The sequence below is a fragment of the Amyelois transitella genome, chromosome 2, assembly GCF_032362555.1.
Source record: "Amyelois transitella isolate CPQ chromosome 2, ilAmyTran1.1, whole genome shotgun sequence".
Lineage (NCBI taxonomy): Eukaryota > Metazoa > Arthropoda > Insecta > Lepidoptera > Pyralidae > Amyelois > Amyelois transitella.
In genome coordinates, this window is record NC_083505.1 from 6436304 (window position 1) to 6453687 (window position 17384).

General features: G+C 35.2%; 1 protein-coding gene across 2 annotated transcripts; it reads left to right on the forward strand.

Annotated features, from left to right (window-relative positions):
* The first annotated feature begins 559 nt into the window (after positions 1 to 559).
* LOC106143066 (plasmanylethanolamine desaturase 1) lies at positions 560 to 17369 on the forward strand. Of its 2 annotated transcripts, none has more exons than XM_013345037.2 (4): positions 560 to 1158; positions 10037 to 10056; positions 12123 to 12341; positions 14185 to 17369. In XM_013345037.2, exons 1-4 carry the CDS (start codon positions 900 to 902, stop codon positions 14443 to 14445), a joined length of 759 nt encoding a protein of 252 aa, XP_013200491.1. In that variant the 5' UTR covers positions 560 to 899; the 3' UTR covers positions 14446 to 17369. The 2 variants fall into 2 exon arrangements, with proteins under 2 accessions (XP_013200491.1, XP_013200490.1); XM_013345036.2 differs by having other exon boundaries at positions 564 to 1158; positions 10037 to 10242.
* The last annotated feature ends 15 nt before the right edge of the window (positions 17370 to 17384 follow it).

The window sequence follows — 17384 nt, forward strand, 5'->3', positions numbered from 1 at the left end:
ATTTTTATTGAAATCTTTTGCAAAGAAATTATCACCACAGACATGTTTTAATTGATTTAATTTTCAATTGGCACATTGATCACATTTTTGTTTCTGGTAGCTGCTTTTCATTGTCGTTTATACTAAAAAGAAAAAAATTACATGCGTATTCTGTACTGCACATACATATTAATTTGCTCTATGATCTGAACGTAAACTTTGAGGTGCCCTTATCAGTAGTCATTATTATTAAGATATTTCGCTCAACATATTCATATTGTATGTTTCTACTACATATGTATTTTTTTTATTTAATTTTGGAAAAAAATGCAGATTTCTTGAAAATAAGCTCAGATATTTCCAATAAAACAACAAACAAGCGGGTAATAAGGATAAAGTCACGGAGAAATGTCAGTGCTTTAATTTAAAAATGGCGGCTACTATAATTCGACTAAATTCGAAATCAGCCAGTTGTCCTTTGAATTTTAATTATTGATGGGTCTTTCAAACATAAACGCCATAAAAATTCCCAATCGTTACATACAATCGTATTTTTTCTTGAGAGTTGCGCCAAGTTGTCAAAACCTGTGGTTGAATTCAAACATCAATCAAACTTTTAACATCTGTGCGTCAAACAACAACAAGTCAAGAACGAACAATCTTAGTCAATTTATGATTGTTTTTCATTGTTTTATGTTAAAGTTCTCTTATTTGGTCAATCAGAGCTGTTTACCAAATTTGTGACTTATAAGTGTGTTTCTTTAGTGTATGTATTATCGCTGCTTTAGCTATCAGTAGATTAGAAATATATCTTACTGGGATTCTTAGTAATTGAAAGGTAACTAGTTATCGGGTATTGTTCGTTGTGAATAATCCTGCCATAATTTATTATTAATAACTGTTGAACATTTTTGAACGGTATGGGTTTACCTTTGCCAATACCACCTTGTGCTAAAAGAGACGGTAATGTTGGATTGGGTCGTGAACGCTTTGAATATGCAAGCTGTATGGCTACCACATTATTAGCACCTGTGAAAACAGAACAACAGATTTTGGAACATTCCATGTATGAAGATGATCCCAATGCAAATATACAATTACCAAGTGAGGTTGGTTCAAAACCTCGCTGGGGACCTCGCCACCGTGGAGCTCAAGAGCTTGCTGAACTCTATAGTCCTGGTAAGTATTTGTCATAATTGAATCTTGTTATGTTTTGATCAAGTTTAATTTTTTATTTTTTATTAAATTGTATGTAATAAGTCTAGGGATTTAAAATACAACTAATAAGTTTATTGACATATTGTAAAAGGTGGCTGTGTTGGTGAGCATTAAGGCTAAATATGGTTTTAATAGTGTGAACTGAGGGAAGGTTATGATATTATAGTGAAGCCTGATAACTGATAAACAATTTAAACTACTGTTATATCTTGTCCAATTTGTTTATTTATTTCTTGACAGCTGCTGCTGCAGTCACTAGGAATATTTGATGTTTTGTGAAAACAAATTGAAATATTTTGTTAAAATAGTATTTTGATTGGAGAATCACATTTATCTGCCAACATTGTTATTTATTAAAGGCTATTATACATATATGTCTCAAATATCTTAGTTATTTCATATCACTGATAATAGCACTGCGTTGCATGATTTTGGTACCAGTAAAACTGATAGCTGCATTGAATAGGTAATGAGTCATAGATAAAAAGTCCATCATGTCTAGTTTTCGAGGTACATGTCAATCATTATTTTTACTACCCTCACTTTAGGCGCATAATAAACAGTTGAGGTTTTCAATGTATTTTAAACTTTTCTATGCAATAACCTCGATATCTCTGAGCATATTTATTAGAAAATTCAACATGACTACTGAACTATGTGGTCGTTGGAACTACGAAAATGCACCAAGTTTTGTTGTTTGTGGACAGTACATTGTGAAATCACAAACAAAAAATGTTTCCGAAAAAGTGAGAAGTGCATATTTACTTTATTTTGGATGTGCTTTTGATCAAGACAAACCATTGATACAAAAGTATTTTTGTGTTTCATGGTATGCTACTCTTATATCTGGTTTAATGGAAACAAGACGTCAATGCCATTTGCTGTACCAGCTTTATGGCGTGAACCTAGTAATCATTTTAATGATTGCTACTTTGGCATGACTGTCATATGTGGCTTATCAAAGAAAATCAAGCACAATATTCAGTATCCTGACGTTCCTTCAAAGTCGAAACCAGTACCTCACAGTGAAGAAATGTCTCTTCCGTTACCTCCTACCAAAAATGATGAGCAGGACAGGGATGTCAGTGATGAGCAGGGTGAAAGGTTCTACCAGGATATAAAGAAGCTCGAAGAACAATTTCAAGGCCGTTGGGACACAACTATGCTAGGCAATTACTGTTGGCGTCTAAAACGAGAAGGTCCTTCAAAACATAATAGACAAAGTTAAAATTTTAAGATATTCTTGGTTTAAATTGTATGAATTGATTTTTCTTGTATTTTTTATACTTAAATGATAAAAATAAACTCGATTGTTGTAAAAAAATCTGGTACGTACATTTTATTAGATTTCTTTACATTATGTTTGATTCTTTCAATTTTAAGCATAATTTGGCATATAGGGAAAAAATGAGACATGATGGAAAGAAAATACGTATGTATGTACATATTCTTACTAAACGATAGGAAAACATGACATTTCAATGCGGATATTTAATTTTTGTTTTTATGTGTAACGCACTGTAATTTTTGATAAGTAATTTATTTACATATTTAGGCACATCAAGGAAAAATAAAATTAGAACCTAAACTAAAGAGAAATTCAGTCCAATTTATTTATTTATTTAAACTTAAAATGTACAGGTGACTTTAATGCTACAAGGCATTCTCTGCCAGTCGAACCTTTGGACCAAACTGAGATGAATGTACGGGTGGTGCGATAACTAAAAAAAAAATAATATAAATATGAATAATGGCTAGCCTTACCCTGGCATGCGGGGCTCTGCTGGGGCGGACATTATTTTTCCCTTGCGCCTCGTGGGAATCGCATGATGCAAACTCTAAAAAAGCACCTAAATGGCGGCGATGGTGTCCGCACCCCATCACGTCTCGTTCCCGGCGAGAACGGTATGCGGTCTGCTGAAAACCGCTTTGCGACGATGAATGTAAGAGGAGGAATGAATTATAAGATTGAGGAAGTATGCCAGATGATGGATGAAAGACGTTTGGATGTGTTGTGCGTGAATGAAACGAAGCGGAAAGGATGCGACGCGACGCAGCACGGCCCTTACACGGCTTATTGGTCTGGAATTTCCAGTACCAGCGGAGGCTGTCAAGGGGTCGGTCTAATTCTTTCTGCACGAATGGCTGAATGAGTATGAGTGTGTCAGCCCTCGCCTGCTATGGATTAGGCTGAAAGTTGGAATCATTCGGATCTTCGTTCTAGGTGTTTATGCACCGTGGGATGTGGGTTGGAGGGGTACAACGACAGCAAAAAGCGAATACGAGGAGTTTTGGAATAGTGTAAGAGAAGTATTGAAAGTTACCAAGCCAAATGAGAAGATTATTATGCTAGGTGATTTTAATGGATGGGTGGGTGTAAAGCGTGATGGATATGAAAAGGTGCTTGGTGCGTTTGGTGACGAAAAGGTGAATGATAATGGAAGAAGTGTATTAGAAATTTGTCTAGAATGGGATCTTTTTGTGTCGAACACAATGTTTCGACATAAGGGTCTTTCTACGTTAAAGGAGCATCTGATATTAGGAAGAGTGGCACGATATAAATATTTGAAATAACATATTTTATCACTAAAGAACTATGTAAACAGATATTTTGTATACTTGTTACAAGAGTTTTTATGTAGGTACTTACCAGGGGAGATACAGGATCCAGGGTAGAGACATGAAGGCCAGGGTAGGATACTTTACCTTACAGGGGAAATATACATTGAAAGAAATACAATGAAAAACAATTTTATCCATAAGAATCAACTTTAATAATAAACTTTTTGTAATAGTTTACAACTATAAGAACAGACTTAAATTTCAATACAGTCTTTTAATGTTACTTTTATTATACGGACATTGAAAAAAATTTACTAAGTATCTACTAACAAAAATCATAGTATTTTTTTCTATTAGTTCTTAAAAAAAATACTTAAAATATTTAATGGCACATAAGTTGCATGTAATGCGATGTGATATAAAAATATAGAGCATGAATAGTAATGAATACTCTGTTAAATCATTAACATAAATTGGAACTTCCATTTAAAGAAATAAAATCATATGTTATATATATATTCTTTTTTGTAATGTGCCGTGTGGTTCCCGGCACCATTACAAAAAACAATAGGACCACTCCATCTCTTTCCCATGAATATCGTAAAAGGCGACTAAGGGATAGGATTACAAACTTGGGATTCTTTTTAGGCGATGGGTTAGCAACCTGTCACTATTTGAATTTCAATTCTATCATTAAGCCAAATAGCTGAACGTGGCAATTCAGTCTTTTCAGGACTGTTGGCTCTGTCTACCCCGCAAGGGATATAGGCGTGACCATATGTATGTATGTATGTATGTAAAATCATATAAAAAGATTCATGCAAAAGCAAATGAGATCATGGCTTTTCAAATACGTTAATACTATGGTGAAACTCATGATAAATATGCTGCCCTTTCATTTTTATGTTGGGGGTTGGTACCTTTTCTATAATCTGGTCCCATGAGATGAAAGAAACGTCGTTGTCATCAATCCTGAAATTTTTTTGTTGTCACAAATTTGACAGAATATTATTTGTTATTCATTATTTTCTTCAATCCCTGTGCACATAACTACATATCGATATTCTGTGTCTTTATGTAAAATTCTCACCAAGACCAAATCGCCATTGTTGAATTTATTAAGTCAGAAGTTGAAGGTTCGTTGTGGTGATATGCAACCTCCACATAAGCTTTGACACCTTTTATCATAAAACGAACATTTCAGTTCTGTCACATGTTCAAAGTCATACTGTATAATTTTATTGAATAAAGCCATATTTACTGAGAAATGGTTAGTTATTCTACAATTTATTCAATAAAATAAATAAAATAAATAATTATGGATAAGTATCTGAAACCAGAACGATTCGAAGCAGACCCGACAACAAACTCGGATAAATCTTGCGAATGGATTCATTGGAAACAAACATTCAATAATTTCACACATGCCATTGAAAATAAAGGAAATACCGTAAATAACGACTGCAAGTATCAACTATTAGTAAACTTTTTATCTCCACTCCTTTATACTCATGTCAAAGATACAAAAGATTATCTCTTAGCTATAGAGAGACTAGATGCGCTATTTATCAAACCTGTTAATAATGTTTATTCAAGGTATCAACTGTCTCAAAGAAAACAGGAGTCAGGAGAGACAGTTGATCAATACATTCAATCGTTGAAACTGTTATCAAAGAAATGTAACTTCCACTCAGTAACCGCGGAACAAAATGAGAGTGAATACATACGAGACGCCTTTATCGCAGGGCTATCGTCTTCAGCTATACGTCAAAGACTACTTGAGAATTATACACTCACTCTTGATGCAGCATACCAACAAGCACGATCCTTAGAAATGGCACAAATTCAAAATACAGAATACAACTATCAACAAACTCCAATAGTAAATCAAACTACTAATAGACCTTCTCCAAATACATCCACATCAAATGCTACAAGAAATGTAACTAAACACGAACCGTGCTATTTTTGTGGAAAACAAAGACATCAGCAGCGGTCTATGTGTCCAGCTTTTAACACTATATGCACTGGATGTGGCAAGAAAGGACACTTTTCTAAGGTGTGTCTAAGCAAAAGAACTAACCAAATATCAGCAACTGAGCAATTAGAAGATAATTACGACAATCAAGCACATACTTTCTCTTGTATATCATCTGCAGCAGATCTGAAAAGAGCTACGATACCTGTACTAGTTAATGATACTATTACAGCTAGAGCGTTAATTGATACAGGAAGTACAGCAAGCTTTATCGACCGACGCCTTGTGGATTTGTGTAAGCTGAACATTTCTCCATGCAACCAAAAGATCACAATGGCTACACACAATCTATGCACACAGGTAAACGGAATTTGTTCAGTTAAAATAACATTACAAAAACAAAACATCATGACTAAACTAATGATTATGGATGGACTTTGTGCTGATATTATACTCGGACACGATGTCCTACAGGGACACAAAGCTCTAGAAATGCAATTTGGTGGCTCCAAACCTACACTCAAATTGTGTGCTTTGAATAAAGCAAATATCGAACCAGTAAGTCTGTTCACTAATTTAATGCCTAATATTAAACCAATCGCAGTAAAATCTAGAAAGCATTCTGAAGCAGATTCTCAGTTTATTGCTGAAGAAATAAAGAAATTACAGGAAAATAATATTATCGAACCGAGCCGATCGCCTTGGCGAGCTCAAGTTCTTGTGACAGCTAACGAAAACCATAAAAAGAGAATGGTAATTGATTACTCACGTACAATTAATAGATTTACTCAACTAGATGCTTATCCTTTGCCTTCAATGGACGAACTGATTGCTAAAGTAGCGAAACATAAAATTTTCAGCAAAATTGATTTACGCAGCGCTTATCATCAAATTCCTATATTGGAAAATGAAAAACCATATACGCATTCGAAGCTTGTGGAAATCTTTATCAGTTCCGACGCATTCCATTCGGCGTCACCAATGGCGTGGCAGCCTTTCAGCGAGCAATCAATTCAATCATACAAAAAGAAAATTTACAGAGTGTTTATGCTTATTTGGATGATATTACAATATGTGGACACGATCAAGCGGATCACGATGCAAAATTACGCTTATTCCAAGAAGTCGTCACTCGTTACAATTTGACATTAAACTTACAGAAGTGCGAATTCTCAAAAACTGAGATAAATCTTTTAGGATATAATATTTGCAATAGCATCATCAAACCAGACCCAGAGCGTCTACGCCCTCTTTTGGATTTACCAATTCCGAACAACACAGCCTCACTACGCAGGACTATGGGCATTTTTGCACACTATTCAAAATGGATTCCAAAATTCTCAGATAAAATAAAATTTCTTGCTCGCACAGAGACTTTCCCACTATCACCAGAATCGATACAAGCATTTAACACACTTAAAAAGGAAATAGCAAAATCAGCTATTAAAGTCATTGATCCTAAGCTACAACTCACCATTGAAACTGATGCATCTGATTATGCTATCGCTGCAGCGCTCACTCAAGACGGGCGACCTGTAGCATTCTTTTCAAGATCTTTAAACAATCATGAACGAAATCATTCGGCGATAGAGAAAGAAGCAACTGCTATAGTTGAAAGTATAAAAAAGTGGCGCCAATTTCTTATAGGAAAAACTTTCCAACTTATCACAGATCAAAAATCGGTAGCTTTCATGTTCGATCAGAAACATGATTCTAAGATTAAGAATGATAAAATTCAACGTTGGCGCTTAGAACTTTCAAATTACGATTTTCAGATCTCATATCGCCCGGGCAAGGATAACATTGTGGCCGATGCCCTTTCAAGAGCAAATGTAATAGCATTAACAACAGTAGACAATGCTAAGCTTCTCGAGTTGCATAATAATCTGTGTCATCCCGGTATAACTAGAATGGTACACTGGATCAGATCAAAAAATTTACCATTCTCAGTTGAGGATGTCAGACGTATGACGTCATCATGCAATGTATGCGCTGAAATAAAACCACGATTTATTTGAACTCAGGGCACATTAATCAAAGCAACATCACCTTTTGAAAGAATTTCTATTGATTTCAAGGGACCATTGCCATGCGATAATACAAGAAATCGTTATATACTTACTGTGGTGGATGAGTTTTCTAGATTTCCTTTCGCTTTCCCGTGTGCAGATGTAAGTTCATCAACTGTGCAAAAGAAACTTTCTGAATTATTTGCCATTTTTGGCTTGCCATCTTACGTTCACTCGGATAGAGGTACCGCATTTATATCAGCTGAACTTAAAACTTTTCTGCACGGATTAGGCATAGCTACAAGCTACACTACACCATATAATCCTCAAGGCAATGGTCAAACCGAGAGATATAATGGAATCATTTGGAAAACTATACAACTTACCTTAAAATTAATTTGCCTATTACTCAATGGGAAACTGTCCTTGAAAAGTCACTTCATGCTATCCGCTCACTTCTATGCACAGCTACTGGATGTACGCCCCATGAGCGTATGTTTAATCATTCACGACGTTCTTCTCATGGACAATCAATGCCATCTTGGCTCACAGAAGCAGATAAAGCTTTATATCGAACCCCGGTGAGGAGAAGTAAATATGATCCTCTTGTAAAAGAAGTACAATTATTAGAAGCTAACAACCTTCATTCACACATAAGATTACAGAATGGACGAGAATTAGTAGTTTCAAACAGGCACTTAGCCCCAATGGGTACTTCGTCTGATACTGAGGAGGCTGATTCTGATTCATCTAATTGGGATTCAGCAGAGTCAAACGAAGAGACAACAACTGAAGAACAGGAACCAGTTAATTTGACTACAGATGCTACTACAACACAAAACCCTGAACTGCGACGTTCTACTAGAGACCGACGTCCACCGTCTCATCTTCAAGATTACGATCTTTCTTAAAACCTGGGGAGAATGTGGTGATATGCAACCTCCACATTAGCTTTGACACCTTTTATCATAAAACGAACATTTCAGTTCTGTCACATGTTCAAAGTCATACTGTATAATTTTATTGAATAAAGCCATATTTACTGAGAAATGGTTAGTTATTCTACATTCGTCTTCAAGTTGGCTTGCATTTTCGAAAAAGTGGCACAAGGAAGAGATGTTTGTAGCTGCTTTGAAAGTCTGTAGTTGATTAATGGCTCGTCGTCAGATTCAGACCCATAGACATTGTCAACATTAAGGCGCGGTCTCGTATTCTTTGATACAAATTCCATGGTACCAAGCATAAAGTGATCGCTGGCCTCAGGATTGCAGAAGCAACTCAAGCTATTCATCGTTAAGCGGTTGGGTAGAACTTATTGTATAAGTTAGTTGATGGACCTTAATGGTACCTGAGAAAGCTCCCTTTATTATATATATTATAGGTATAGGTATATGTGAAATTGAAAGAAGATAAGTAGATCATGCGTGGAGAGTTACAAAAAAACCTACTTGTTTACCACAGCCACTTTAATCTGAAACTATTAGGACTTCACTATTGAAATGTAGTAGGTAGGTAGATGTATTTTGGTCATTAAAAATGTTAATGAGGTTCCAATTTTTTTCAAAGTTTATTGTTCTTTAGAAAGACACTCTAACTTTTAAACTATCTAAGTGAAATATCTAAAAAACATTCCAAGTGCGAGTAAGACTCGCACACGAATGGTTCCGTACCATCATCATAGTAAGAAACATACTTACTTAAATTTTTATTTTTTATTTTATTAGCTGTTACGTGTTATCGGAAATACGAAGCCTATTAAATTAATTCAAATTCACCAAAATAAATTTCAACGAAATTTGGCATTACATAGTATCTATATAATTTGGAATAACAAAAATACTTTATTTTCCCGAAATCTCACAGCAGCGGCGAGCCAGGGCACATACAGTTGACAGAAAATATTAATCCGTACTAAAATTATATAGAAAACAAACATTCGTATTATTCGTATATTATCAGGTAAAACAACTTTTGCTAAGACGTCATTTCCGTACATATTAGAGAGTAGTTGGTCCCTTTGGCTGCCACATCACGTGATACAGATCTTCCATTTTTTTTTCGCCAAAAGAAAATGTTCGTCAGGTTGAACAACTTTTGTTAAGACATCTTTTGCCATAATTTGGATGATTTAGCTGGTATATAATAGTTCTGCATCAGGCACTAACTACTTATAGGACTAGAGAATTGCAACAGATGTTACGAGTTATGTGATAGGTATATTATTTTGTAATCATAAGTCATGTTCTTGTCCTTGACATTGTTTAAAATCGATTTTTTTCTTTGTCAACAGGGAAACGACTTCAGGAATGGGTATGCGTAGTGGCCTGCTGTACATTATGTATAACTGCGGGCATTTTAATGGCCAGACATATTCGGGCAGACGCCTCTCTATTATTGGCCGCTCTTGCTGGTGTTCTTACTGCTGATTTTGCTTCAGGGGTTGTACACTGGGCTGCAGATACATGGGGAGCTGTTGATTTACCAGTGATCGGCAAAGTAAAAACAGATTATTGCGTTTTCTTGCTACCTTTTTTCGTATTACACTTTTGTTTGTCATGCTAATTATCTGCTTACTTCCGTTAGTATTTTCATCCTTCGTTAAGTTTCTGTACTTCACATGTCAAAGCCTAATTCATACCTATAGGTACATAAAATGTACATTTCTTTGTTTTTGCCAATAGCAATCATTTTAAAGGTTGACTGTTGATAGAAAAAGCATATGGCTAGAAGCATAGAACCTACCTAGTATTCACCGATAAAAAATATGTAAGTATTTCATGTCATATATTTCTATATCACTATCATCTATTCATATCCAATAATCTCGAATGCGGAATAAATTAAAAAACTATTGGAACTATTTTGATGATATTTGGCACAGAGACAGACAATACCTTAGGGGTTACAGGCTATTTATGCAAAGTCCCCCTAAAGCGCAAAAGCTATCCTTAATGATTATTTTATCAATGTACAACTAAAGTTATATAATATTGTGCCTAAAGACAGAGCCAACAGTCTTGAAAAGACTAAATGTTCAGACCACGTTCAGCTATTTGGCTTGATGATAGAATTGAGATTCAAATAGTGACAGGTTGCTAGCCCATCGCTTTAAAGAGGAATCCCAAGTTTATACGCCTATCCCTTAGTCGCCTTTTACGACATCCATGGGAAAGAGATGGAGTTGTCCTATTCTTTTTGTAATGGTGCCGGGAACCACACGGCACGTGATTATATGTATGTAGGTGGATTTTATAAGATGTCATTGTCAGAGTTACTCAAAATGGAGAAATAAACCATGCACGCGAAGACCGACATCCGCGCGGACGGAGTCGCGGGGGGAAGCTAGTCATAAATAATATGTTAAAAATTTTAATTTGTCATCCAAACTTCAAAAATTGCTTTCATACCCGGACAATCTGGAAATATTCCAACGTGACTCTTTGCCACGTTGGTTTCAAAATACATTTCCATTCAATCGCCGGCTGGTCCTGCGCTGCAGCATGATACCAGTTTTTTTTATCAATCGGTATCAATATAATTTCTCGCGGTACTGACTGAAAGACAACGTTCCTTTGGAAGAATATTATGAGAGGATACCCTGTTTCCACGGGAACGGGAAATAAAAGAGATATTGGTAATACGCGGGCGGAGCTGCGGGCATATGATATGATATATACGAGAACTTCTGTTTGTGTACTTCTTATATTTAGTACTTAGGTACTTTAATAGGTACTTCGAACAAGGGTCAAGTCAAGGTATTGGTATGCACTTATATGTGAACTGGTGTTGCGTTGTATTGTTTTGTTTTCGCGTGTAGTTACTTGTAATGCTTATGTAAAAATGTCACAATATTGTTTGAGTATACTTATTTACAAAGTTAACAACTTCTAATTCAGCTTAGTTATTACATATTTTATACAAAGCTTCATAACTGTAAGTCATAGGTCTCTATCCCACGAGAAACGTGCTGTGTGCAGTTTTGTCCAGTTTAAATAGTGTAAAATTATACAGTAATCGGGCGAATGGAAGGATGTTAGGTAATTTCTGCCTGCACCTACTGGACTAAGGCGTGAGCGTGACTTAATGCATGTATGTAAAATTACACAGCATTATATACATAAGGTACCTACCTATTAGATAAACTGAGTCTGTAAGCACGTTATAGTGTATAGTAGGCGAACAATAAAACTATTTTTTACAGTTTTCGAAATACCACCATATCCTCTCCTTATTTATATATCTCGTTGGTCGTGATGAACTAAATGAAACAGAAGCAGTTTCCAGCCAGGGTGAGCAGTGCAATGATTCATCGACCAGGAATTTTATCTTTCTAATTTCATCAGTGATTCAGCTTTAAGTCTAATTTCATGTTTCAGAATTTTTTACGTCCTTTTCGCGAGCACCACATCGACCCCACGTCAATAACACGACATGATTTCGTGGAGACGAATGGTGATAATTTCGCCATCACAGTACCTGTTTTAGCACGTATTGTATGGCAATTGACGACTTATGATAATGCAATTATCGAAAAAGAATTTCATTGGATTTCGTACTGGTATTTGTGTTGCATCTTCGTGGCTATGACAAACCAGGTAAACATTTAACAAAATGCCTTTATTTTTAAAAGTTTACATACATACATATATGTATACAGTTGACTCTGCTTACCCAAAGGATATATCCTTTGCGAGGTAGCCAGAGCCAACAGTCTTGAAAATACTGAAAGGCCATACTCAGCTGTATGTTCTAGATGGAATTGGATTCAAATAGTGCAGGTTGCTAGCCCATCGCCTTAAAGAGGAATCCTAATTTTATAAGCCTATCCCTTAATCCCATTTTACGACATCCATGGGAAAGATATGAAATGGTTCTATTCTAATGTGCTGGAAACCACACTCTAGATTGTGACCTAGTTATTGCGGTAAAAAAGGCCAAGTTTTTAAAAGCTTTTATTTAACTTAATGTATGTATGTTCGGGTGAAATGGTAGAACTCAATTTTGAAGTACATATCATTAACCGATTGAGCTGAAATTTTGTATACACGTTAAGTTTGGACGAGAATATACGATATATATAATGTACGTGACTTCATTTTAAATCCAATATGGCGGGCCATCCAAGATGGCGGAATAGCTATTTTTAATGCACTTCTACAATATGGGTATCAAAAATGAAAGGGCTCGTTGAGAGCTACTAGAAAAATAATGTTACTATCATTGGTGGACCATACAAAATGGCGAAATAGCTATTTTAAAGCACTTCTACGATATGGGTATCAAATGAAAGGACTTGTTGAGAGCAACTCGAAAAATAATGTGACGTAATTCTAATTTTGCATACATAACATACATAAAATCACGCCTCTTTCCCGGAGGGGTAGACAGAGACTACCTCTTTCCACTTGCCACGATTTCTGCATACTTCCTTCGCTTCATCCACATTCATAACTCTCTTCATGCAAGCTCGGCGGTTTCGGGTACTTTTGACCTGACCCTTTACCAGGACGTCCTTAATTTGATCAAGATACGTTCGTCTAGGTCTTCCCACTCTGACCTTTCCCTCCACACTCTCTTTGTATATCTGCTTAGTCAACCTGCTTTCATTCATCCTCTCCACATGACCGAACCATCTCAACAAATACAACTTATATGATTATAAAAGCTTGTCGCGCTGATCCATATTTATTTAAATTGAAATTTTATCAATTTGAACTTAGCAGATTTTACATAAAACAATGAATAGATACTAGTTTTATAAAACAAGAAAATCGCGCGACAAGCTTTTATAATCATATAAGATGTTAAGTTAAAATTTAAAAGGAACGTTTATTTTTTCTTTTTAGATCGTTTAAATAAAAGCTTTTTTATAAAGTTTTTTTTTGCGTTTAATTTTATTGTAGTGTGCACACAACCAAAAAACATCATTGTCTGTGCACACACATTTCTGTAATCATGTCAATGCCCATCTACGTAGTGTAGCTTTTATCATACTTCAATATAGGTTAGGTTCCCCTTCAAAAGTTGCTGAGGTTAGACGGGGTCGCTTCGTGCGTCTTATGAAATCATCCATTTATTCTAAAGATAAACTCTCTGATTAAGAAGATGATTTCCAGGGTTTCATATACTGAATGAAATGCACGGAAATAGTTCTTGCTTTCAACGCGTTATATGAGTATTAGTGATTTTAAAATTTCGGGTTACTGACTACTAAACTGACTAACGCAATCCAGGACCATGGTCAAAGGGCGAATACCGTGGTCATATCCGGATATAGCAGAGAGTGAGGGGGTAACCGGGATTAATATCAGGACGAAGAAGAAGTCACAAAGTGTCTTATTTGGCACATATGGTCAATTTATTTACCCACTGAAACCGTAGTACAGGTAGGTACAGTAAATAAGGAACACATTCTCATTATGAATTTATATTTTCCAGATTCACAAGTGGTCTCACACTTATTTTGGGTTACCGACGTGGGTAGTCCTATTACAAGAATGGCACATAGTGCTTCCCCGGAAACATCACCGCATTCACCACGTGGCGCCGCACGAGACTTACTTCTGTATTACCACCGGCTGGTTAAACTACCCGCTAGAAAAACTACGCTTCTGGTCCACTTTAGAGACAATCATTGAAACTCTGACTGGGTGTAAACCGCGAGCGGATGATATGAAATGGGCACAAAAACGCTCCTAGGACTTGTTTCTCCACATTGGGGTAGCTTTTCTTTTCTACCGCGTGTCCACATATTATTTAAATGAAATAGTAATATAGTTTACTTTAGTGTTTAAAAAATAAGATGAAAGAGTTTATTTATTACTAGCTGTGCCCGCGACTTCGTCCGCGTGGAATAGTTATTTTGGGCATCATTGAAGCCTTCAAGGATGAATAATTTACCCCGTTTATTTCACATTTTCCATTCCAAAAGGCCTAAAGCCTTCCTCGATATATGGTCTATTCAATACAAAAATAATTTTTCAATTCGAGCCAAGTAGTTCCTGAGATTAGCGCATTCAAACAAACAAACTCTTCAGCTTTGTAATATTAGTATAGATTTGCTTGTTAAAAATGTGTATCGAGTTTACACGAGGCCTAGTGAAACTGATCTTAGGTAAAGAATCATCAGACTGTGCTATAAACAATATTTAGGAACCTACATCAAATATACATATTTGGCAAGACTGTTCATTTTAGGTTTTTGCCTTATTAACTAAATAAATGCAAGTTTGAAGTACAATATCCTGCAATAATCTTAGAGTTAAGAATAGGCACTAAAATATGATTAATTAGACCAAAGAATTTAGACGAGCGTTTTGTATCAAACCTACTTTTCGGTTATTCTCTCGGGCTTGTAAAATGAGGTACCTATACTTAATATAATTAAATTTTACAGAACTTTATGTTAGTAATTTGTCAGATCAAATTGTGTTAAATAACTCGAGTAAACTAAGTTTGTTTCATGATGCCTATAAATGTGTGTTCGAAGACCTCATCAATTATGACTAATTAATTCATACATAACTTAGCAATTTCACATTTAACCAGATATTTGAGTGTCGTCTGCTAGACTTTATGACGCCTTCAGACACTCAGCTGATTGGCGTGTTGTCGTCAATCAAATGCTTAAGCAGGTACAGTAACTTAATGCTTCTGCTTAATTAAAATAACTGTTCCTACACCTGCATAAGTAAATAAGTGGTTAAGTAACTGTGCCCACCAGGGCAAGGCTAAAAAGTAGCAGAATAATTCTAGTTACAGAAACAGCTGTTATCCTATCTCCATATCGCGTATCTAGTTAGATTTTCGATTTTTTTTACATCTATCACTCAATGATGCTTTTCATTCGATTTTAGCAGCCGATTCCTACTTATTAACTACAGCCAATGACAACAGAATTTGTCAGGATTTAAAATAAAAGAAAAAATATGAAACGATTTGGAAATAGGACTTAGTTTTGATAGTATGTGCTTAATTCAATTAATGTGCATACTCCATTGTACACCATTTATCATTTAATATATGTAAATGTAATTCTGAAAAATAAGACTTCTCGCGGAATCCCTAAAGATTCGTCAGGATCGCGTCATGACTGTTTGTCTGTGTTCGATTTTATGACGCGCTCGATTAACGCCTAAGGTCACCAACTACTTTTTAGTATATTATAAATATTACGTGCCCAGTATCTGCATATAACCACGATCCAGGTATGAATAAATAAGGTAATAACAGGAAACAATTCCCGTTCTCATCTGACCTCTGTGTGTTTATGTATATTTTTGATACCTACATTGCTTTGGCTCTTTGTCAATAATAATTACTTACAATAGCAACATGGTGTGCTATTTCAATTCAATAATGTCAAATGAGAAGCTGCACATAAATCATATTTGGGGTTAATAGAAATAATAAATCGGCGATAAGCCATGGACTGAGGAGTACCTACCTATTAAGTAGGTAATGTACCTAATAAACAGGATGCGCACTTTTTTCTTGAACCTAAGTGATGGGGGTGTCGGAGCCCTTCGCACAAATGTATACTCTCAAATCTTAGCTTCACTTTGTTTTTGAACGTTTGTTCGATTAAATAAAAAATCGAAGTAAGTTACATATAGGTACCGTGATTTCTCTGAACCCTGTTCCCAATGGGGCAGCTATTATAAGGACCTGGTCTATGAAGATTTTACTACATTCCTACGTAATGCCAGAGTGTGCCCGTCTCCTTGCTGTTCCGCGTTGGGAATAGGATTTTGAATATCGTTTGACCTATCGATAGACATTTAATGTTTATGCATGGTTCAACCGATCTATACGAGTATTAAAGTTTTAAGTAGTCATGTTTATATTTATTTTAATTGATAGTGTTTTTTTTTGTAATGTCATGTAGCAAAGTTGTTACATGTTAAGTGATCGGCCATTTAGATATCAGAATGAACGGTCACCCTAAAATGTTTCAATTCTATTAAATTACGACGGAAGCAATGATAAATGCAAGGCAGTATTGTTTTTGGCATAAAAAATAATACGCTCAATGTAAATCACCTTTAGTAGCCGTTCATGAGTGTGGTAGGTACCTAAAGTTTCGTCCGATGTATTGTTGTGATATCCGATGTATAATTTTGCAATCACAAATAAATTAAGTATATGCATAGCGTACTAATTAAAAAAGGAATTTAATTCTGTGATTTGTGCCTCAATTGTATAAATATTAAAAATGATATTTTAAAACGTTTTTATATAATTACTGAGTAAGCACTGTTAGATTATATAGAACTTATCAACTCAAAACTTTGTAACTTGGTACAATAAAAATGAATGAATGGAGAACTTAAATAATATTGAAATTGTTGAATTTTTACGTAATACCTAAGTGCCTAATTCAAAACAAACAGTTATCTCAATAAAATATCAAAATCTTTCAGTAAATTACTACTTTAGAATATTATATATACTATACATATACTATTCTGAAGTATATATATATATCTTTCTATCTATATAGATATAAAATTACTTCAGAATATTTTTTTGTTAATTCATTTTGTATTTCATATTCACCTAGTCAGCTTTGTTATTCCGCCGCTGATACGCGTATACTTTCGAATAAATTTTGTTAAATTCCATTCTGAACCTTACTG